The following is a 24,559-nucleotide window of genomic DNA, read 5'->3' as shown; positions in this document are numbered from 1 at the left end:
GTGGCATGTGGGATCTTCCCTGATCAGGGATCGAATCTGTGTCTCCTACATTGGCAGGCAGATTCTTAACCATGAGTACCAGGGATGCCCTGAATATTTTTTAAAATTTATTTGTTATTGGTTGCCCTGGGTTTTCATTGTTGCAAGTGGGCTTTACTAGTTGAAGTGAGTAGTGGCTTCTCTTGTTGCAGCAGGCTTACAGGCTTCAGTAGTTTCAGCACATGGGCTCAATAGTTGCAGATCCCAGGCTCTAGAGCACAGGCTCAGTAACTGTGGCGGAAGGGCTTTGTTGCTCTGCAGCATGTGGGATTTTCCCAGATTAGGAATCAAACCCATGTGTCCTGCATTAGTAGGCAGATTCTTTACCACTGAGCCACTAGGGAAGCCCTATTTTGGATAATTTTTGAATTTTATAAAATATTGCTTTTATTTCCTAATATTTTTAACTACAAAATTAATATATCAAAACATACACACACTCTCATGATTGGGAATTTACCAATAGAAATATGACAATGTAAGAATGTTTATTACACCATCATTTCTGGTGAAAAAGTAGAAACAAATGTCTACAGTAGGAGATGGTTCAAAATACTGGCCTACGTCCCATACTAGAAATATTCTGAAACTTTAAAAAGAATGAGTCAGATCTGTATGTATTGACCTGGGAAAATGTCCATGATTATTTAATGAAAAAGGCAAATGTTATGAAATATGTCACTATAAAGGGTAAAATTTTTTGCACACATGCAAAACACATGCAATGTGCAGATATGTTTGATCATGAAAAAAGAAGCCACACACACATACAGGTTTTCTCAGGGATTTGTAGGAGAGGAAGAAACTGTTTTCATTTTATTTCTTTCCCACTTCACTGGTTTCAGAGAAAACAGTTTTATAAAATTTACTTCCAATACTGATAATTACAATAACTCAGAAACAGCATTGAAACCAGAGCGTTTTTTTCCTTTTAATAATTCTTCATTTTCCCACTTAAAAAAAGAGTTCAAGATTACTAAAATAAATCAATACTAATGAACCCCAGTATTTTACCAACATTTTCCTTGAAGAAAAAAAGGAAATGTATATCTCCAAAAAGAATTTTCTGATGCTACACTAAGATGTGGGGAGAAGAAAACGTACTGGTGTTTCAACAGTATGAAGTGTCTGATGTAGGTTAAATTGTAAGCCACGATTAATGGCCTTCCCACATTCATATGGTTTCTTCCCAGAATGAATTCTTTGATGGTGTGAGAAGCTTGAATGATAGCTAAAGGCCTTTCCACATTCCTTACATTCAAAGGGCTTCTCACCAGTATGAATTCTCTGATGTTGAATAAGGTGTGAATGAAGTCTAAAAGCTTTACCACATATCACACATTCATGAGGTTTCTCACCAGTGTGGATTCTCTGATGTCTTCTGAGGTGTGAGCACTGTCTAAAAGTCTTTCCACATTCTTTACATTCATAGGGTTTCTCACCAGTATGAATCCTCTGATGTAGAGTAAGTTGCAAGCCGTCACAAAAGGCCTTCCCACATTCACTACATTCATAAGGTTTTTTGCCAGAATGAATTTTCTGATGGTGAGAGAAGCTTGAATGATAGCTAAAGGCCTTTCCACATTCTTTACATTCATAGGGTTTCTCACCAGTATGAATTCTCTGATGTATTGTAAGGTGTGATCGATGCCTGAAAGTCTTCCCACATTCTTTACATTCATAGGGTTTTTCACCAGTATGGAGTCTCAGATGTTCAGTAAGTTGAAAGCCACGAATAAAAGCTTTCCCACACTGCTTACATTCATAGGGTTTTTCACCAGTGTGAAGTCTTTGATGTTGAGTAAGCTGTGATCGTTGCCTAAATGCCTTCCCACATTCCTTACATTCATAGGGTTTCTCACCAGTGTGAATTCTCTGGTGTAGAATAAGTTCTGAACCATAATTAAAGGTTTTCCCACATTCTTGACACTCATAAGGTTTCTTGTGAGTATGAAGTCTCTGATGTATGGTAATGGGAGAGCGATGCCTAAAAGTCATTTCACATTCTTTACATTCAAAGAGTTTCTTATCAGTACGGAGTGGCAGATGTTCAGTAAGTTGAAAGCCACAAATAAAAGCCTTCCCACATTGTTTACATTCATAGGGTTTTTCACCAGTGTGAAGTCTCTGATGTTGAATAAGTTGTGACAGCTGCATAAAGGACTTCTCACATTCCTTACATCCATCGGGTTTCTCACCAGTGTGAATTCTCTGATGTAGAATAAGTTCTGAGCCATAATTAAAGACCTTGCCACATTCTTTACATTTTTCACCATTATGAATTCTCAAATGTTGTTTACATTGTGAATAATAAATAAGGGCCTTCCAACATTCTTTACACTCATTGTACTTGTTACTATTTTGAATTCTCTGTTTAGTAAGGTATGATGTATCAACAGTTTCTGCACATTCCTTACAGTCAGAAAGTTTTTCTTTAGAATGAGCATTGTGATAACTAAAGAATAAATGGTAACTGAAGTTTTTCCTGCATTCTTTACATTCAAAGATTTTCTGTCTATTATAAAATTCCTGAGTGAACAAAATATGTTGGCTAAAAATGGGCATGTGTTCATGGTTGATAAATTGCCTGAAATAGCCCTCCTGTTTTCCCTGTTGTCTCTCAAACTGATTTTTGCATGCCTGAATGTCTCTGAAAATGGATTTCTCAGGACTATGGTTTTTAAATGGGTCCATGATAGCCCACTGGGATGATTCTGTCTCATAAATGTTTCTTTTTGGAGATAACTTCTTGGGCTCACACTGGGACACCAAATCTGAAAGATAAAGAAGCACATTTTAATTGCTAGTTTTGTGATAGAAGAGAAATGAAATATCTCTGATAGAAAAGAGTGAAAGTGAAAGTCTCTCAGTCATGTCCAACTCTTTGCAACCCCATGGACTATACAGTCCATGGAATTCTCCAGGCCAGAATACTGGAGTGGGTACCCTTTCCCTTCTCCAGAGGATCTTCCCAACCCAGGTCTCCCACATTGCACGTGGATTCTTTACCAGCTGAGCCACCAGGGAAGCCCAAGAATACTGGAGTAGGTAGCCTATCCCTTCTACAGGGGATCTTCCCGACCCAGGAATCAAACCAGGGTCTCCTGCATTGCAGGCAGATTCTTTACCAACTGAGCTATCAGAGAAGGCAGAAAAGAGAGATAATTGGAAATAATTCACATAAGAAATGAAAGGCTTAAGGGGCTCTTAAATACCATGATGTAACAATGAAAAGGGTAAGGTGAATGAAAAGAAATGAAAGCTCATGAGAGAAACGTGAGAGAGTTCATTAACAGGTCAGCGGTTCTCATATTTTGATCCACTTGAGAATCACCATGGGATTTTGTTGCAATTATGGATGTTTACAAAACATTCTAGATCACCTGAATCAGAATCTCTAAGAGTCTGTATGTTTTAACACTCCACCAGGCCAAAGTATTTTGTGATATCTGCTAGTTATTCTCAAATATCTATTATTTCCCTTTTATACACTGACTGAACCCATGGGTTTTAGTTGAGAACAGGCTGCCCAATATAAACATTGCCTGTCCCAGCACTCTGCAGCAGAACATGCCATGCAACTGGATTCTGCCTAAAGAAATGCAGTATTATACAGTACCTTCTGAGAACTTTCTTAAGAGTCAGCTGGCCCACCCCCTATATCTGTTATTTTCTTGCTTCCTCAGCAAAGCCAGCTGCAATGTGCATTTGATGTCATGTCTGGCACATGATGGTTCTGCAGAGCATAGTCAGCACTCTACCCTGGGCTTTAATCCAAGAGAAAATTAGTCCACTATACAGTCTAAGCTACAATTATTTTTGGGTCTCTGTCACATACAGCCAAACCTATATCCAAACTAATAGAGCCTCTCATTAAATTGAAATTTTAAAACTCCAATTCTTTATCATGAGTCTCACATAAGGCCTCTGATTAGCTTTAAAATCATGTTTTGAGTCTATTTCTGTTTTTTTCACTGTGTCATAAGACCATTAGTCTCTTGTAACAACTAGGATATTACAAATTCTTTCTTATCTTAGAGCTTTTCAGAGGTTGTTTCAGAAAAGAAAGTTGGAGGCCAACAGATACATAAAGCATTCAATTCTAACAATTTATTTTTCCATTTTCCTAATGGTGGTCATTTGCATTGTTTCCAGTTTCTGGCTATTATGATTAGTACTGATATGAACATTCATGCACATTTCTTTTGGTGGAAATAGGACTCCTTTCTGTTAGGTGTTAAATTATCACATCAGAGGATATGCATTTGTTCAGCTCCATTTGACGTTATGCAACAGTTTTCTAATTTACAATTCCATCAAACTCTCAAAGAGTTTCTGTTCCTCATATCCTCACCAACACTTGTTACTGCCAATCTTCTTATATCTAAGCGTCCTGGCAGATGTGTTGTGATACTGCACTGTGGTTTAATTTTTAATTTCCCTGATGACAAACAAGATTGAACACTTTGCCATATATTTATTGGACAATTGGATATCTTCTTTAATAAATTACCTATCCAAGTACTTCATTCATTTTTATTAATTTAGGAGTAAGTACATATAAAATCCATCATTTTAACCACTTTGAAGTGTATAACTCAGTAACTTATAGTACACTCCCAATGTTCTGCAACCATCAGATCTCTAATTCCAGATTATTTTCATCACGCCAAAAAGAAACCTCACATCCACAGTCATGTTCTGTTCTCCTCTTCACCCCCATGCCCTGGAAACCACCAATCTGCTTTATGTCTCTATGAATTTGTCAAGAAATTTCATAAACATGTAATTATACAATATGGACCTTTTGCGTCTGTTCTCACTTACTATGTTCTCAGGGTTCAATGATGTTGTAGCATGTATCAGTGCTTCATTTATGACTGAGTTATATTTCACTGTACAGATAAACCATATTTTGTTTCTCCATTCTTCAGTCGAGGGACATTTGGGTAGTTTTAGGGTTTATCTGTCTTTTTGAGTTATAGGGAGTCCTTAATATATTCTGGATATATATATCCAACTACATAATGCAACTATATATATAACCAACTACATAATGCAAGTATCTTGTCCCATTCTGAGGCTGGCCCCTTTGCTCTCTTAATACAATGTTTTGATAAACAGAAATTGTTAATTCTAAAACAGTCTGATTCCAAGGTCATAAAATACACTCATATCATCTTCTAGAAGTTTTTTTATATTTAGATCTATAATCCACCTAGTATGAGGCAGAAATCAAGATTCCTATTTTTCAATAGATATCAGCTCCCTTCATTGAAAAGACCATCCTTTCCCTGATTCTGTCTTAGATCAAGTGACTTTGTATGTTAGTCATTTTCTCTGTAATCCACTCCAAGAAATATATCAACTCTCATAACTCTGTTGAAACATTGCTAGCTAAAGTCACTAACAAAATTACCAAAATCAGTGCTCAAATGCCAGTCATCACTCTATTTGACTCATTACTAGCATTTGACACAACTGATCAATCCAGTTGCTCCCTTTATACCATATTCTCCTGGTTACCCTCCTACATCTCTACTTATACTCAGTTCACCTTAATGCATTCTTTTCCACTTTCTGACCTCTAAATGTTGGAATGTCCCAGAAATCAGGCTCTGGTCAGCCTTTAATCTACACCCTTTCCCTTAATAACAGTCTGGCTTAAATACCAATCATATACTGCTAACTCTTAAATTTTACCACTACCTCTAAAAATATTTTTTAAATTGTGATAAAATACACACTACATAAAATTTACCATCTTACTACTTTTAAGTGTATAGTGTAGTAGTGTTAAATATGTGCACAGTGTTATACAACCAATCCCCAGAACTTTTTCACCTTGCAGAACTGAAACTCTGTACCCATTAATAACTCCCCATTCTTCCCTCTTCCAGTTTCTGGCAAGCACCAGTCTACTTTCTATTTCTATGGATTTTACTAGATACCTTATATCACTAGAGTCCTATAGTATTTGCTGCTGTTGTTTTTTTTTTTTTTCCTATATGTGACTGGCTTATGTAACTTAGCATAATATCCTCAAGGTTCATTCATGTTGATCCACAAATCCACACAGGAAGCATTGCAGATCAGTGAGAAAAGAATTACTGAATCATATTAGAAAAAATAGCTATAGCTAGGGAAAAAAATTAACTTGGATCCCTACCTTGCACTATAAATACATAAACTCTAAATGGAAAAACTGTAAGGCTTGTGATGAAAAACAATATATGCTGTTGCTGCTGCTGCTGCTGTTGCTGCTAAGTCGCTTCAGTCATGTCCGACTCTGTTCGACCCCATAGATGGCAGCCCACCAGGCTCCCCCGTCCCTGAGATTCTCCAGGCAAGAACACTGGAGTGGGTTGCCATTTCCTTCTCCAATGCATGAAAGTGAAAAGTGAAAGGGAAGTCGCTCAGTTGTGTCCGACTCTAGCGACCCCATGGACTGCAGCCTACCAGGCTCCTCCGTCCATGGGATTTTCCAGGCAAAAATACTAGAGTGGGGTGCCACTGCCTTCTCCGAAACAATATATATGTATACATAAAAAGGGATTCCCTGGTGGCTCAATGATAAGCAATCTGCTTGCAATGTAGGAGACACAGGTTCAATCCTTGAGTTGAGAAGATGCCCTACAAAAGGAAATGGCAACCCACTCCAGTATTGTTGCCTGTGAAATCCCATGGACAGAGGAGCCTTAGGGTCACAAAAGAGTTGGACACAATTTAATGACTAAACAGCAACAAACAACAACATAAATTTCTTAAACAAGACACAAAAGATACAAGTCTAACTAGAAAAAAGGTAACCTACAAGAAAAATGGGCAAAAGATCTGAATAGACACTTCACAGAAGAAACACCAGTGTTAAGTAAGTCATATGCAAGAATGCTCAAACTCATCAAGAATCAAGGAAACTCAAATTAAGATATGAGATACCATTTTATTCTCATCAGACTAAAATTTTAAATGTCTAAGAATTTGAAATGTTGTTAAGATGTTGAAGACCCAAAATTATTACACACTGCCAGTGGTAATGTAAATTAGTACCAACACGTAGAAAAACAATTTGTTATAATACAGAGTTGAAGATGTATATGTTTTATGACCTGGCAATTCCAGTTCTAGTAAATAACATACTATGTGCTTCAGGAGATGTGTAAGAATATTAATAGTACCACTGTATGCTGCTGTTGCTGCTGCTGCTAAGTCGCTTCAGTCGTGTCCGACTCTATGCGACCCCATAGAGGGGGCAAGAACACCTGAGTGGGTTGCCATTTCCTTCTCCAGTACATGAAAGTGAAAAAATAAAGTGAAGTCACTCAGTCGTGTCTGACTCCTAGTGACCCCATGGACTGCAGCCCACCAGGCCCCTCCGTCCATGGGATTTTCCAGGCAAGAGTACTGGAGTGGGTTGCCACTGCCTTCTCCAACCACTGTATATACTAGCAAAAAATTATGAACAATCTAATTAACAACCTGGGAAGCCCACGTTCAAGGTCAGGAGGGGCAGCTGTGAGGAGATACCCCTAGTCCAGGGTAAGGAGCAGCGGCTGTGCTTTGCTGGAGCAGCCATGAAGAGATACGCCACGTCCAAGGTAAGAGAAACCCAAGTAAGATGGTAGGTGTTGCAAGAGGGCATCAGAGGGCAGACACACTGAAACCATAATCACAGTAAACTAGCCAATCTGATCACACTGACCACAGCCTTGTCTAACTCAGCGAAACTAAGCCATGCCGTGTGGGGCCACCCAGGACGGGCGGATCAAGGGGGAGAGGTCTGACAGAATGTAGTCCACTGGAGAAGGGAATGGCAAACCACTTCAGTATTCTTGCCTTGAGAACCCCATGAACAGTATGAAAAGGCAAAATGACAGGATACTGAAAGAGGAACTCCCCGGGTCGGTCGGTTCCCAATATGCTACTGGAGATCAGTGGAGAAATAACTCCAGAAAGAATGAAGGGATGGAGCCAAAGCAAACACAATACCCAGTTGTGGATGTGACTGGTGATAGAAGCAAGGTCCAATGCTATAAAGAGCAATATTGCATAGGAACCTGGAATAGGTTCAGGTCCATAAATAAAGACAAACTGGAAGTGGTCAAACAGGAGATGGCAAGAGTGAATGTCGACATTCTAGGAATCAGCAAACTAAAATGGACTGGAATGGGTGAATTTAACTCAGAAGACCATTATGTCTACTACTGTGGGCAGGAATCCCTTAGAAGAAATGGAGTAGCCATCATGGTCAACAAAAGAGTCCGAAATGCAGTACTTGAATGCAATCTCAAAAATGACAGATCTCTGTTCGTTTCCAAGGCAAACCATTCAATATCACGGTAATCCAAGCCTATGCCCCAACCAGTAATGCTGAAGAAGCTGGAGTTGAACAGTTCTATGAAAACCTACAAGACCTTTTAGAACTAACACCCAAAAAAGATATCCTTTTCATTATAGGGGACTGGAATGCAAAAGTAGGAAGTCAAGAAAACCTTGGAGTAACAGGCAAATTTGGCCTTGAAGTACAGAATGAAGCAGGGCAAAGGCTAATAGAGTTTTGCCAAGAGAATGCACTGGTCATAGCAAACACCCTCTTCCAACAACACAAGAGAAGACTCTACACATGGACATCACCAGATGGTCAACACCAAAATCAGATTGATTATATTCTTTGCAGCCAAAGATGGAGAAGCTCTATACACTCAGCAAAAACAAGACCAGGAGCTGACTGTGGCTCAGATCATGAACTCCTTAGTGCCAAATTCAGACAAATTGAAGAAAGGAGGGAAAACCACTAGATCATTCAGGTATGACCTAAATCAAATCCCTTATGATTATACAGTGGAAGTGAGAAATAGATTTAAGGGACTAGATCTGATAGAGTGCCTGATGAGCTATGGAATGAGGTTCGTGACACTGTACAGGAGACAGGGATCAAGACCATCCCCATGGAAAAGAAATGCAAAAAAGCAAAATGGCTGTCTGAGGAGGCCTTACAATTAGCTGTGAAAAGAAGAGAAGTGAAAAGCAAAGGAGAAAAGGAAAGATATAAGCATCTGAATGCGAGTTCCAAAGAATAGCAAGGAGAGATAAGAAAGCCTTCCTCAGTGATCAATGCAAAGAAATAGAAGAAAACAACAGAATGGGAAAGACTAGAGACCTCTTCAAGGTCTTTTCAAGACCTCTTCAAGAGATACCAAGGGAACATTTCATGCAAAGATGGGCTCAATAAAGGACAGAAATGGTATGGACCTAACAGAAGCAGAAGATATTAAGAAGTGGCAAGAATACACAGAAGAACTGTACAAAAAAGATCTTCATGACCCAGATAATCATGACGATGTGATCACTCACCTAGAGCCACACATCCTGGAATATGAAGTCAAGTGGGCCTTAGAAAGCATCACTAGGAACAAAGCTACTGGAGGTGATGGAATTCCAGTTGAGCTATTCCAAATCCTGAAAGATGATGCCGTGAAAGTGCTGCACTCAATATGCCAGCAAATTTGGAAAACTCAGCAGTGGCCACAGGACTGGAAAAGGTCAGTTTTCATTCCAATCCCAAAGAAAGGCAATGCCAAAGAATGCTCAAACTACCACACAGTTGCACTCATCTCACACGCTAGTAAAGTAATGCTCAAAATTCTCCAAGTCAGGCTTCAACAATACGTGAATCGTGAACTTCCAGATGTTCAAGCTGGTTTTAGAAAAGGCAGAGGAACCAGAGATCAAATTGCCAACATCTGCTGAGTCATCAAAAAAGCAAGAGAGTTCCAAAAAAACATCTATTTCTGCTTTTTTGTTTATGCCAAAGCCTTTGACTGTGTGGATCACAATAAACTGTGGAAGATTCTGAAAGAGATGGGAATACCAGACCACCTGACCTGCCTCTTGAGAAACCTGTATGCAGGTCAGGAAGCAACAGTTAGAACTGGACATGGAACAACAGACTGGTTCCAAATAGGAAAAGGAGTACGTCAAGGCTGTATATTGTCACCCTGCTTATTTAACTTATATGCAGAGTACATCATGAGAAACGCTGGGCTGGAAGAAGCACAAGCAGGAATCAAGATTGCTGGGAGAAATATCAATAACCTCAGATATGCAGATGACACCACCCTTATGGCCGAAAGTGAAGAGTAACTAAAAAGCCTCTTGATGAAGGTGAAAGAGGAGAGTGAAAAAGTTGGCTTAAAGCTCAACATTCAGAAAACTAAGATCATGGCATCTGGTCCCATCACTTCATGGCAGATAGATGGGGAAACAGTGTCAGACTTTAGTTTTTGGGGCTCCAAAATCACTGCAGATGGTGACTGCAGACATGAAATTAAAAGATGCTTACTCCTTGGAAGCAAAGTTATGACCAACCTAGATAGCATATTGAAAAGCAGAGACATTACTTTGCCAACAAAGGTCCGTGTAGTCAAAGCTATGGTTTTTCCAGTGGTCATGTATGGATGTGAGAGTTGGGCTGTAAAGAAAGCTGAGCGCCGAAGAATTGATGCTTTTGCACTGTGGTGTTGGAGAAGACTCTCGAGAGTCCCTTGGTCTGCAAGGAGATCCAACCAGTCCATCCTAAAGGAGATCAGTCCTGGGTGTTCATTGTAAGGACTGAGGCTAAAGCTGAAACTCCAATACTTTGGTCACCTCATGCGAAGAGTTGACTCATTGGAAAAGACTCTGATGCTGGGAGGGATTGGGGGCAGGAGGAGAAGGGGACGACAGAGGATGAGATGGCTGGATGGCATCACTGACTCGATGGACATGAGTTTGAATGAAGTCTGGGAGTTGGTGATGGACAGGGAGGCCTGGCGTGCTGCGATTCATGGGGTCACAAAGAATCAGACACAACTGAGTGACTGAACTGAAGTGAATTAACAACCAGAAAAATATGGAATGGAATATTATATAGCTGTGAAAATGAAATCAGGTATAAAGTAATTTGGGAAAATTTGTAAAACCACATGGTACAAAATAACTAAATCACAGAAGACACATACTCATTATCATTTTTATAAAAGAAACAAGCAAAACACAATATAGTATATAAGGGCATACACAAATGTGGTAAACTAGTTTTTAAATAGAGTAACCATAACAGAATATAAAATAATGATTACCTCTGGGGATGTAGAAGGGGATAGAAATCAGGGAGAAACACACAGAATTGATGGTTCTACAGCATTGGTTCTTAACTAATTCAGACAGACAAGACCCTCCGATTAAACAGAATATTCCATTCTCTCTAGAAAACATTATGACAGGACCCAGAAAACTCAATGGTACTAGCTACTGGAGTATATACATTCCCCACTAATCTCCAAGCCAAGTTAGATGCTACCAGAAATCAATTGTATTTGTTCCCCTCCTCGTTTATACCATTAGATGAAATGAGTGTGAAAACCAGGTGGAAAGATCAGGTAATGGCAATTACTTAAGAAAAATCATAAATTGAAACTTCAACAAGAAAAAGTCTGGTTGTAGGGGAAACATGAAAACAAAGTACTCTGCCCTCACACTGTCTTTATGATCTTCCTCTTCTTTAGAGAAATCAAGGCAAATATCAGAAAAATGGGAATTCTAAGGTTCATTTTAAAAAGATAATTTAAAATCTCAATCACATACACACCTATCATCAATTAATCTATGACAAGGGAGGGAAGGATATACAATGGAGAAAAGACCGTATCTTCAATAAGTGGTACTCAGAAAACTGGACAGCAACACATAAAACAATGGAGTTAGAATATTTCATCATACCATCATACCATGTACAAAAATAAACTGGAAATGGATTAAAGACCTAAAGGTAAGACCTGAATCCATAAAACTAGAAGAAAACAGGCAGAACACTCTTTGACATAAATCAAAGCAATACATTTTTGGATCTGACTCTAAAGGCAAAAGAAATAAAGGCAAAAATAAGCAAATGGGACCTAATTAAACTTAACTTTTGCACAGCAAATGAAACCATCAACAAAATGAAAAGTTAACCCATTGAATGGGAGAAAGTATTTGCAAGTGATATGACCAATAGGGTAATATCCAAGATACATATCCAAAACATGCAGCTCATATAACTCAATACCAAAAAAACAAACAACTTGATTAAAAATGTGCAAAAGACATGAAAAAAAATTTTTCCAGAGAAGCAATACAGATGGTCAACAGACACAAGAAAAATGCTAAACATCTGTAATTATCAGAGAAATGAAAATAAAAACCATAATGAGGTATCACCTTACACCTGTCAGAATTGCTGTCATCAAAAAGTCTCCAAGAAACAAGTGTTGGCGGGGATGCGGAGAAAAGGGAACCCTTGTACACTGTTGGTGAGAATGCAAATTAGTGTAGCCACTAGGGGAAACAGTGTGGAGGTTCCTTAGAAAACTAAACACATAACTACCATATGACCCAGCAATTCCACTGCTGGGCATGTATCTAAAAATAAACACACACACACATGCACACACACTAATTCCAAAAGCTACATGCACCCCAGTGTTCATAGCAGCATTGTTCACAACAGCCAAGATATGGAAGCAACCCAAGTGTCCATCAGCAGATGAATGGGTAAAAGATGTAATAAGCAATGAAATATTCCTTAGCCATAAAGAAGAATTTACTGTTGTAAGTCAACTGCTGCTGCTACTGCTAAGTCGCGTCAGTCATGTCCAACTCTGTGCGACCCCATAGATGGCAGCCCACCAGGCTCCCCCATCCCTGGGATTCTCCAGGCAAGAACACTGGAGTGGGTTGCCATTTCCTTCTCCATAGTAAGTCAACTATTCCTCAATAAAAGATAATAAAATAAAATATTTTAAAAGATACTAATTATACAAAGTAAATGGAATGAAAAATATAATAACTGTTATAAGAGACACCCTGAATGGTCTCAAGAGTAGAGTGGAGATGACAGAGACCCTAGATTCAGTGAAATTAAAAACTGTATTAACCTGAACAACAAAGATAAAAAGACTTTTTTAAAAAGAGCCTCATTTCCTGTGGGACAATAGCAAAAGATCCAACATTCATATCATCAAAGTCCCAGAAGGAGAGAAAGACTGTGGGACTGAAAAAGTGTTCAAAGAAATAATGGTTGAAAACTTCCCAAATTTCATACAAAACACAAATCTATAGATTCAAGAAACTGAGAAAATTCCTAAATAGATAAATAGAAATCAAACCAAAACACATATTTCTGAAAACTAAACAAAGAAAAAAATATTTTAAAATAGTGAGGAACACCAATTCAAAAGACTGGATTTGTCATCTGAAACCATGTTGAGCAACAGGAAATGGCACAATACTTTTTAAGTGCTGAAAGAAAATAACTTGTCAACCTCAAATTCTACACACAGTGAAACTATCTTTGAGGAATGAAGTAGAAATAAAGGCATTCTCAGACAAAAGAAAACTAAGAGAGCGTGTTATTACAAGTAGCCCTTACAGAAGAGCTGAAAATCGCTCTCCAAATACAAAGAAAATAATAATAGAAGAAGGCGAGACCTTCAGAAAAGAAAGACAAGAATGGGAAAAAATAAAAGTAAACATAATAGACTGTCCCACTCCACAGGTTTCTTTACCTTATTTTATGGTTGAAACAGAAATTCTAACAGTATCTTACATAGTGATCAATCTATGCAGAAGTCATACTTTAAACAATCAAAAGAAAAAATGGAAAGAGTAAAGGACCTAAGTGCATGTAATCTTTCTACACTTCACTTGAAATGGTTAAATTTCAATGCCAGCAAGCTAAATAAATAAATGTGTGTGTGTGCATGTGTGAACAAACACTGAAATTAAAAAAAAAGTATACTTAAAAAAAACACTATAAATCAAAATAGAACTCTAAAAATGTTTGAGTAACTCATAGGTGGTTGTTTTTTAGTCTCTAAGTTGTGTCCAAGTCTTTTGCGACCCCATGGACTGTAGCCCACCAGTCTCCTCTGTCCATGGGATTTCCCAGGCAAGAATATTGAAGTGGTTGTCATTTCCTTCTCCAGGGATCTTCCTGACCCAGGGATCTAACCAGGATCTCATGTGTCTCTTGCATTGGCAGGTGGATTCTTTACCACTGAGGCATCAGGGAAGCCCAACTGACAAGTAAGCAAGATAAAAGAAACAAGAACAAGAAACAGGGGGAACCAGCAGAAGATAACAAAAGGGCAGACTTAAGCCTAATACATCAATAATTATTTTAAGTGTACATGATCTACATCACCAATTAAAAGACAGAGATTGACACAATGGATAAATAACATGACCCAGTTACATGGTGACTACAAGAAACTCATTTCAAAAATATGTATCATGTAAATAATCAAAAGAAAATAGAAATGCTGTATTAGTATCAGATACAGTAGATTTCAGAGTAAAGAAATTAATAAGCCCTACTAACAGAGCTCCAAAACACATGAAGGAAAAACTGACAGAGCTGAGAGATATACACTAATCACAATTATAGCTGGGGACTCAAATACCCTAATCTCAGCAACTGATAGAACTACTGGACAGAGAATCAGCAAGAATATGGAAGAAACAAACAAGACCATTAACAAATATGATGTAATCATCATTCATGGCACATGTTACCCAACAACAGCAGAATACACAATGTTTTCAAACATACATTGAACATTCCCCAGGACAGACCATATTCTGGGTTATGAAGCAAATCTTGAATCTTAAAAGAATCAAAATCATATAGAATATGTTCTACGATATATAATAAAGAATTTAACCTTACCTGAAGAAAGGTTTTTTTGTCTTCATCTCCAGGGAGGTGACCTCTACAAAAAGTGTCTTTTGTTTACCTGAGGGCCAAAGCCACCAGACAAATCTAATGATAAAATTTATGATGGAAGGTTTCAGCCATGAAGTATCAACTTTCCTTCAAAAAGACTGGAGACTAAAGCTATCAGCTTTACCTCCTAAGAGGCGAGAAACTAAAGGTCAGCCACATGGGTAACCAACAAGGAACCATGGTAAAAATTCTGGACACTAAGGCTCAGGTGAGTTTCTCTATTTGGCAATATGCCCAAATGCATATTATTACACATAGCTGATGGGGAAAGTTAGCACTGTCCATGACTCCACTGGGAGAGAACAATGGGAAGTTCCACACTTGGAACTCTGGGTCTAGGCTCTGCCCTGTGTACTTCTTCCTTTAGCTAATTTTAATCTGTCTCCTGCTATAACAAACTAACTGTGAGGATGATAACTTTCAGTGAATTCCAGGAATCCTTTTAGTGACTTATCAAATGTTACAGTGGTCTTGGGAACCCTTGAAAGTGCAACTTTTTAAAAAAGTCTTTTGGCTACACCACATGGCATGTGGGATCCTAGTTCCCCAACCAGGGATTGAACCCACCCCCTCTGCATTGGAAAGCAGATTCTTAATCACTGGACCACCAGGGAGTCCCTTGAAAGTGGAATTGATGTCAGTAGTGAGGGAAGACTCTTGTAGATAGCCTCCTCTAACTTTCACATGAGACCAGAATAAAATCAAACCATAAAAGACAAGAAAATCTCCAAACACCTCCAAATAACGTTTCTAAACAATCCAAGAGTGAAATAAAAAATCTCAAAGAAAAAAATTTTTGAAGGATTATAAGGACATCTATGCCCTTTATATACATGGATATTATATATATATACATTTATATATATATATAATCCATCATAAGGATAATAAGAATACCATATATAACTTACACTCATGACTTTGACAACTTAGAAGAAATGAAGCAATTCTTTGAAAATCACAAACTAGAAAAACTACCAAAGATGAAACAGGAAATCTGAATAGTCCTATTAAAGTGAAAGAAAGAAAGAAAGTGAAAGTCACCCAGCTGGGTCTGACTCTTTGCCATCCATGGATATATAGTCCATGGAATTCTCCAGGCCAGAATACTAGAGTGGGTAAGCCATTCCCTTCTCCAGGTGATCTTCCCAACCCAGGGATTGAACCCAGATCTCCCACATTGCAGGTGGATTCTTTACCAGCGGAGCCACCAGGGAAGTCCTATAACTATTATATTAATACAATTGAATTTATAATTTAAAAGAGGCTAAAAAATATATCCAGATCCAAATGGTTTCACTGGAGAATTTTACCAAACCTTTATAGAATGTTTTACACAATTTCTTCCAGAAAAAGATGAAAGGGGAATACTTGTCAACTTACTTTATGAAGCCACTATTATTCTTACACCAAAATTAGGCAAAGGCAGCACACATACATGCACACACAAAAAAACTACAGGCCAATATCTCCCATCAACTTACATGAAAAAATCTTCAATTAAATTTTACCAACCAAAACCAAAAGTGAATAAAAAAATAATATGTATCATGATCAAGTGGAATACTCAAGGTAAGGCTGATTCAAAATTTCAAGATGAAATTTTTTAAAAAGAAATCACCACACCTATGCAAAAGGAAAGGCCTCACCAGGTATAAAAAAATAATTAAAATAACATCTTAAATGAAAGCAAAACACTTAGGAGAATATATATTACTTTTCCATGTTCCCCCTCTGTATTAATTTCCAAGAGCTGATCTAACGAAGTACCACAAACTAGGTGGCTTCAAATAACAGAAACAACTCTTCTCATAGCTCCGGAGTACTGTGAGTTACAGACATCATCAAAGACCTCTGACTTGTGGAATGAACCTGGTCTTGTGGAATGAACCTTATGACCTCATGAATGACCGTATACTTTCCTAAGGTCTTAGGACCAATCATTCTTTTCCAATCATTCCTCTACCATCTCTATCTCCTCAATGTAGTCATTTTCTTTACTTTTCACAATTTCTTATTAATTTAAGTTTTCCTAAATATTCTATTAGAATATATATTCATATGTTCTTGATCCACTACTAGATTGAAAATATCTTTATAACATTTATTTTTATTTATTTATTTTTTAAAGCTAAATGATTTTTTAAAATATTTCTTTATCTATTTGTTTATTTGGCTGTGCCAGGTCTTAGTTGCAGCAGGTGAGACCTTTTAGTTGCAGCATGTGGGTTCTAGTCCCCCCGCCCCACTCTGACTAGGGATTGAAGCTTGTCCCCCTGCACTGGGAATGCGGAGTCCTAGTCACTGAACTACCAGGGAAGACCCATCCTTAGGATGTTTAAAAATTGTATTCTCATCTCCTAGTAAAAAGAACTTGCATGAATTAAAAAAAAAAAAAATACTCTATTGATTACATCTTTTTATGGACAGAAGTTTTTTAACTTTGACATTTGTCTTTTTTGACTACCTGTCCTTTGGTGTCATATCCTAGAAATTACTGCCAAATCCAAAGTTATGAAACATTTCCCCTTATATTTTCTTCTAGGTGGTTTATAGTTTTGGGTCTTAGATTTACTTGTTTGACCCATTTTGAGTTAATTTTTGTATATAGTGTAAGGTAGGGATACAATTTTATTCCTTTGCATGTGGGGTATTCCGTTTCCCCAAAACCAAGAGTACAGTCTTTTCCCTCATACAATGGTCTTGGCACTCTTATCTAAAGTCATCTTGTCATATATCTGAGGGTTTACTTCTAGACTCTCTTCTACTCCATTCATCTATATATCTGTCTTTATGCCAGTACAACACTGTTTGATTACTATAACATTGTAATAAGTGTTTAAACCAGATTTTCCCTAATTAGTCTGTCTAAAATAACTTTACCAGCCCAACAGTCTGACCAGTTGGCCTACTCCTTGCAACAACTTCCTGCTCACTCACCTGGGCACCGTTCTCTTGTCATCTCCCTCATAACCATCCAGGGCTCCTTCCCTTGCTCCAGTGAAGTGATCACAGCTGGCTTAGAAATAGAAAGTCCTGGTTATAAGAAAAGAAATGGAGATGAGGTTGAAATTAAAGTATTCAAATGTTGTGTTTCAGAATTTATTTTAAAAAGCCTCTAGAACAAGAAGATACTTAATAAGGTCTAGAGAAGAAAGAAGAGTCCAATTCTCATATACAGATAAACTCAGGATCATAAGAAACAAATAATGTTTAAGGTAAAATGTTATTTAAATTATATAAGCTTTCTCTTCTTATTTTCCTTTGAGAAAAAAAAGGAGTTTCGGAAATACTTATTCTCAGATATTTTTCCATGGTAAATGTAAAGTTCTTAGAATGTAATTTCCAAATGCAAATTGTTTAAAAGAGAGTACAGACTTTACAGTAAATGGAATAGTGTTCCTTTGAATGTAAATGTAAGTGATATATTTTGATTCGGTCCATTACACTAACTGAGAAGGTTAATGAGCTTTGCACCCAGGACCCATGTGTTCAGCTTTATCTGCACTAGAACATTGGCATGTTTGGTACACTGCAAGTGAAACAAAAGACAAAGCCTGGTTTCTTTGACCATGTTATGCTATAATGGTATCGAATTTTAATTCTGCTCCTTAATTTTTAAGGAAGAAAGTCAATCATAAGAAATGCCAGAGAAAAGTATGAGGACAGAGAAAATGAAGGTGTAACTCCATCCAACTGTGCTCACTTCTACACAAAGTGAAAATTCATCTTGTTATTTGAAAGGCAGCCCTAAAATTCATAGTACAGAAAGCAGAAACTCCAAGGAACAGATTCTGAATTATTAGAGACCGATAACTTTACCCAGTGAAACCAGGTTGCTATAGTTCTCCAACATCACATCTTTGTACAAATTCCTCTGCGCAGGGTTCAGGCATTCCCATTCCTCCTGAGAGACGTCTATAGCCACATCTTTGAACATCACCAACCCCTAAAATGGCAAATCACAGTACTATTTTTGAAATTATAAGAAACATTTTTCAAAAGGAAAAAGCAGTGCTAAAGAAGTCAATGCAGGAAAGGGATGATACAGTGAGTATACAGGCTGGAAACTTGTGTGGGTCGAAAATGAATTTAGTGAGACTGCCCACATACTCTTAAACAATTCAGTTTCTGCACACACATCCTCTTGCATAGAGTGGAAAACTGTTAATCACTCATCTAGAAATTAAGAAAATAAAGAGAGGTTTCCAACTAAGATAAATAGTTGAAAGTTTTTAAATTTTTCCATAATAACTTATGACAATCTCCATCTTCAGAAAAGGGACCTGAAGATTTTTCTTCCCCATTATGACTAAGCATTTTTTAATGCAAATTTTTTAGTAGACATCCAGTGCAGCCTATATTTTCCAAAGATGGACAGAGTATATCTCCCACCTCATTTGGTCTTTTTCAACATGATCTTGATACAATAGCCCACTCACCAGCAGGCCAATAGCAGCTTTCGGGACCATGTTAGGAATGGCTCCCATCCACCAGCATGCTGACACCAGATCTAGGACCCTAGCCTCACAACTACCTACTTCAGAACCTAGCTCTGCCCCCTCACCGTGCCAGTGGGCCAACATTAGTTCTCAGATCCTCTGAGGCCCCATTGCCAGCAGTCTCATGATCCAGCTCTGCCAACCAGTGCCCATCAGCCTCTGCATAAGACAGGGCCATGAATTTCCCTGATAGTCCAGTCCAGTGGCTAAGACTCCACGCTCTCAGTGCAGGGGTCCGGCATTCAACCCCTGGTCAGGGAACTGGATCCCACGTGCCACAACTAAGACCCAGTACATCCAAATAAATAAATAGATATAGATATTTTAAAGGGCTTGTTAGACAACCAGACCACAAGCCAGCCACGCCTACCAGACTGCTCACAGTAGTCAGCCTCCCACAACAGAAGTACCCACAGAGTCCAAATACAGGGCACACCTAGAGCATATAGCTCTAGTGACCAGAGTGGGGAGCACTGCTGAAACACAGAGGACACCTCCTACAAGACCACTTCTCCAAGGATGGAAAAGGTAACCAACCTATCAGAAAAAAGAAATTAAAAACAGTAAACTGAGGAAAATGAGGTGACAGAGAAATATCCTCCAAGTGAAGGAACAAGATAAAACCCCAGAAGAAGAACTAAGTGAAGCAGAGATAAGCAATCTACCCTATAAGGAGTTCAAGATCTGTGTGTCACATACAGCCCCCATGACGTTCTTTTTTCTTAACTTACTTATAACCCTTCTGAAATGCAAAACCATTCTCAGGTTGAAGGCCATACAAAAAAAGGCTGTGAGCTGCATTTGGCCAGTATGCCACAATTTGCTAACCCCTGTCTAGATACTTGAAGGCAGCAATTGTCAGACTGGGTAAAAGTAGAATCAAACTATGTGCTGCTATATGAGATACACATAAAATAGGTTAAAATAAAAGGATGGTGGGACTTCCCTGGTAGCCCAGTGGTAAAGAATCTGCCTTGCAGTTCAGGGGACGTGGGTTTGATCCCTGGCTGGGGAACTAAGATTCAGCATGCCAGTGAGCAACTAAGCCCCCCTTTGTGGCAAACACTGAGCCCTTGTGCCACAACTAGTGAGTCCATGCACCACATCGAAAGATCCCACAAGATGCAACAAAGATTCTGTGCGCTGAACTGAGACCCAACGCAGCTAAATAAATAATTTTTTAATAGGGATGAAAAAAATAGATGCTATGAAAAAAACAATAAAAAAAAGCTAAAGTATTTATGTTAAAGAGAACAGAATTCAAGACAAGAATACTGTATTATCAGGAACATCTCATGATCAAGGAATCCATGTGTCAAGAGGATATAACATGCACCTAATAACACAGCTTCAGATTACTATATAGCAAAAATTAACAGAACTGTAACAGACAGAGCCACAATTATATCTAGAGGTTTCAACAGTCTTCTCTCAGTATTTGACAGACCAAGTAGCAACAACAACAACAAAAATCAGTAAAGATACAGAAGAGTTGATCACCACTACAGACAAAACTGATAAACACTCTACCAAAAGACAGTATAATACCCCTTTTTTTAAACTGCACATGGAACCTTCACCAAATTGTCCACAATTCAGGCCATAAGACAAATCTCAATAAACTTAAAAGGACAGAAATGACAGAGTACATCTCTTGACCACCACAGAATTAAAAATGAACTATCAGAAAGATCTAAAAAAGCCCCCCCCCAATATTTGGAAGTTAAAGAGCACTCTTCTAAACAACTCATGGATGGAAGAAGAGAATTTTAAGCTAGAAAAATAAGATAAAATTAAATCTAGAATATACAGAGTGAAGGAAAGAATAAGTAAGATCAGTAATCAGTGAACAGCAAGGGCAAACTAGGGAGAAACTAAAACTAAAAGCTGGTTCTTTGGAAAAAACAATAAAATTGATATACTGATCAAGAAAAGAAGGCATAAATTATCAATATCAGGAATTTAAAAGGGTGCATTACTATAGATCTGACAGGCATTAAAATGATAATAAGGGAATATTACAAACAACTTTATGCCAAAAAATTTGACATCTAAGTTGAAATAAGTTAATTCCCTGAAAGGCACAAATTACTAAACTAATTCAAGAAAAAATAAAATACCAGAGCTATTTATCTATTAAAGAAATTAAAGTCTCCCCATGAAGAAAACTGTAAACTCAGATGGTATATTAGTTTTCTACTGCTACTGCACATCACCACAAATGCAGTAGCTTCAAAGAACACATTTATTATCTGTTGGTCAGAAGTCCAAAAGGGTTTTACTAGACTAAATCAAGGTTTTGGCAGGACTATGGAGAGAGGTTTGGCAGCTCTCTCCAGTTCAATTTCCTTGCCTTTTCTAGCTTCTAGAGGTTACTTACATTCCTTGGCTTATGGCCCCCTTCCTCCATCTTCAAAGTTCAGTAATGTATTTTTTTTAAAACAGACGCATACATATTCCATACTTACATCCTCTTTTAACTCTGACTCTTCAGATAACCCAAGAGAATCTTCCCATCTTAAAAGCATTAATTCAATCATTTCTACAAAGTCTCTTTTGCCATATAAGGTAACATGTTCACTGGTTCTAGGATTAGCATGTAGACAGTTTTTTTGGAGGGGAGTCATTATTCTGCCTACCACAGATGCTTTTTGCTGGTAAAAACTATCTGACAAATCAGAGAAATGCAAATCAAAACCACTATGAGGTACCATTTCACACCAGTCAGAATGGCTGCGATCCAAAAGTCTACAAATAATAAATGCTGGAGAGGGTGTGGAGAAAAGGGAACCCTCTTACACTGTTGGTGGGAATGCAAACTAGTACAGCCACTATGGAGAACAGTGTGGAGATTCCTTAAAAAACTGGAAATAGAACTGCCTTATGATCCAGCAATCCCACTGCTGGGCATACACACCGAGGAAACCAGAAGGGAAAGAGACACGTGTACCCCAATGTTCATCACAGCACTGTTTATAATAGCCAGGACATGGAAGCAACCTAGATGTCCATCAGCAGATGAATGGATAAGAAAGCTGTGGTACATATACACAATGGAGTATTACTCCGTCATTAAAAAGAATACATTTGAATCAGTTCTAATGAGATGGATGAAACTGGAGCCTATTATACAGAGTGAAGTAAGCCAGAAGGAAAAACATAAATACAGTATACTAACGCATATATATGGAATTTAGAAAGATGGTAACAATAACCTGGTGTACGAGACAGCAAAAGAGACACTGATGTATAGAACAGTCTTATGGACTCTGTGGGAGAGGGAGAGGGTGGGAAGATTTGGGAGAGTGACATTGAAACATGTAGAATATCATGTAAGAAACGAGTTGCCAGTCCAGGTTCGATGCACGATACTGGATGCTTGGGGCTGGTGCACTGGGACGACCCAGAGGGATGGTGTGGGGAGGGAGGAGGGAGGAGGGTTCAGGATGGGGAACACATGTATGCCTGTGGCGGATTCATTTTGATATTTAGCAAAACTAATACAATTATGTAAAGTTTAAAAATAAAATTTAAAAAAAATAAAATAAAAAGAAAAAAAAGAAAGAAATAATACCAATTCTATTTTAAAAAAAACTTACAGAAAATATGGAGGAGGATGCATGGCAGCATCATTTACCCACTCACTGGCAAGTTATATGATATTCAGTTAGGTAACAATATCAGGATAAAGAATGCAAATATGCATAGAACCTATAAAGGAAAAAAAAAAGGACCTCTTCAATGAGGAACAAAACACCAACTTACATGGGCCATGGCTTTTTTTTTTAGAATTCAGAGTATTTATTAGTCTTCTTCTTGTTTCCACTTTAGAAGAAATTCACAGTCCAAAGAAAGTGTTGCTGAATAAGAGGGTTCAAAAAAAAAAGAGAGATGATCTTGTCTCTGAGCTCCCAATGTGCTAATTTAGAACATTTCTCTCATTTTATGTCTCCTATTCCCAGATCCCAAACACACGTACATAAAAGATCACAGAGAAGCTGGACAAATTCCAACCGTACTCAAAGCAAGGAGGGAATCCAGCTATCTATTCAAGAAGGACTGTGCCCAGGGCCTTAGCAGGAGGACCATTTCTCTGCAGTTGGGGTCCTGGCTATAAAGTAAGAGGAAAGAGAAAGCAGTGATACAAGGATACAGATCCTAGGAAAGGATAGAAACTAAAATTGGCCCCTAGGCAGGCAACACTCACTCCACTGATAACTCACTTTTGTGTTAAGCACTGGAGTCTGGGCACTGGAGGTGGGGGTGCCCTGACAAAGGCAGCGTAGAATATGCTTTAGTGAGACTCCAGTTAATACACGCATCGTAAAGGTCTGTCTTTACAGGAGCATATATTCTCTCAGGGAGATCTTCAACCGAACCCCTCCGTCCCGATGTTAAACCTAGAACTGCAGAAATGAAGCTCTGTCCCAGACACAACCAAACTCCCACCCGGTAACAGAATTAAAAGCCCCATTGGGCATCCCTGGTGGCTCAGTTGGTCAAGAATCTGCCTTCAAAGCGGGAGACCCCGGTTGGATCCCTGGGTCAGGAAGATCCCCTGGAGAAGGGCATGGCCACCCAGTCCAGTATTCTTGCCTGGAGAACTCCGTGGACAGAGGAGACTGGTAAGCAAGTCCATAGGGTTGCAGAGTCCGACACTACTGAGCGACTAACACTGGGTTCCATCTCACTAGGTAACAACAGCACCGTCTTCTGAAGGGAGATCTCAAGCCCCACAGTGTCACCTACCTCACATCAGAGCCAATGGGTCCCACATTTTGCACCTGTCACGGCCTCATCACTGCACACACACCCGCCTCGTTACGGCCACAAACGCTTACACGCACTTTTTACACGCAGGCTCCACACGCCCAGTGTGAGCCAGAGGGTGGGGGCTTCCTCACTGCGAGTGCCCGCCGTGCCCAGACTCCGATTACCACTAGGAGGGCGACGACTGCGAGGAGGACTTCGGAGGGGAACTAGAGATGAACCAAAGATCAAAGTTCTTTTCAAAAGCCACCCAGGGACTGTGGGAAATGTAGTTCAAGGCCGCAAAAGCCCGGATGTCGAGAAGGCGCGCGCCGAGGCCACGGCAGTGAAGACAGGCCGCTGAGACCCTTGGGAGGCAGAGCTCGCGCGGGAGTGCGCAGGCGCAGACGGCTGTCCCTCTTTCAAAGGTGAGGCTAGTAGGTCCAGCGGGCGCTGGGCGGGT

The 24,559-nt window shown here is 38.8% G+C and overlaps 3 protein-coding genes across 27 annotated transcripts in view; 2 read left to right on the top strand and 1 right to left on the bottom strand.

Annotated features, from left to right (window-relative positions):
* The window catches only part of ZNF382 (zinc finger protein 382), an 83,000-nt gene extending 68,203 nt beyond the window's left edge, over positions 1–14,797 (top strand). For all 7 annotated transcript variants that reach the window (XM_086352003.1, XM_086351999.1, XM_086352001.1 and 4 more), the window contains one exon: positions 14,102–14,797. In XM_086352003.1, the coding sequence (XP_086208129.1) occupies positions 14,102–14,142 (41 nt within the window). In that variant the 3' untranslated portion in view covers positions 14,143–14,797. The remainder of the gene's footprint in view (positions 1–14,101) is intronic.
* LOC147353714 (uncharacterized) lies at positions 814–24,455 on the bottom strand. Of its 9 annotated transcripts, none has more exons than XM_086351875.1 (6): positions 24,097–24,441; positions 23,571–23,753; positions 23,113–23,207; positions 18,668–18,794; positions 17,786–17,881; positions 814–2,813 (listed from the first exon to the last, which is right to left on the bottom strand). In XM_086351875.1, the coding sequence occupies exons 3-6, from the start codon at positions 23,119–23,121 to the stop codon at positions 1,117–1,119; spliced, it is 1,929 nt and encodes a 642-aa protein (XP_086208001.1). In that variant the 5' UTR covers positions 23,122–23,207; positions 23,571–23,753; positions 24,097–24,441; the 3' UTR covers positions 814–1,116. The 9 variants fall into 9 exon arrangements, with proteins under 9 accessions (XP_086208001.1, XP_086208002.1, XP_086208000.1 ...); XM_086351876.1 differs by having other exon boundaries at positions 23,571–23,747; positions 24,097–24,365; XM_086351874.1 differs by lacking the exon at positions 23,571–23,753 and having other exon boundaries at positions 24,097–24,455.
* The window catches only part of ZNF567 (zinc finger protein 567), a 42,831-nt gene continuing 42,656 nt past the window's right edge, over positions 24,385–24,559 (top strand). For 5 of the 11 annotated variants that reach the window (XM_086351905.1, XM_086351910.1, XM_086351893.1 and 2 more), the window contains exon 1: positions 24,385–24,524. The gene's annotated coding sequence lies outside the window, so the exon portion shown is untranslated. Of the gene's footprint in view, positions 24,558–24,559 lie in introns of all 11 variants that reach the window. The other 6 variants (XM_086351907.1, XM_086351895.1, XM_086351904.1 and 3 more) reach the window with 4 other exon arrangements.

Source organism: Bos grunniens, chromosome 18 (assembly GCF_055505025.1).
Source record: "Bos grunniens cultivar Pamir isolate PY7600 chromosome 18, Bosgru_T2T1.0, whole genome shotgun sequence".
Lineage (NCBI taxonomy): Eukaryota > Metazoa > Chordata > Mammalia > Artiodactyla > Bovidae > Bos > Bos grunniens.
This window is presented reverse-complemented; position numbering and strand designations above follow the sequence as displayed.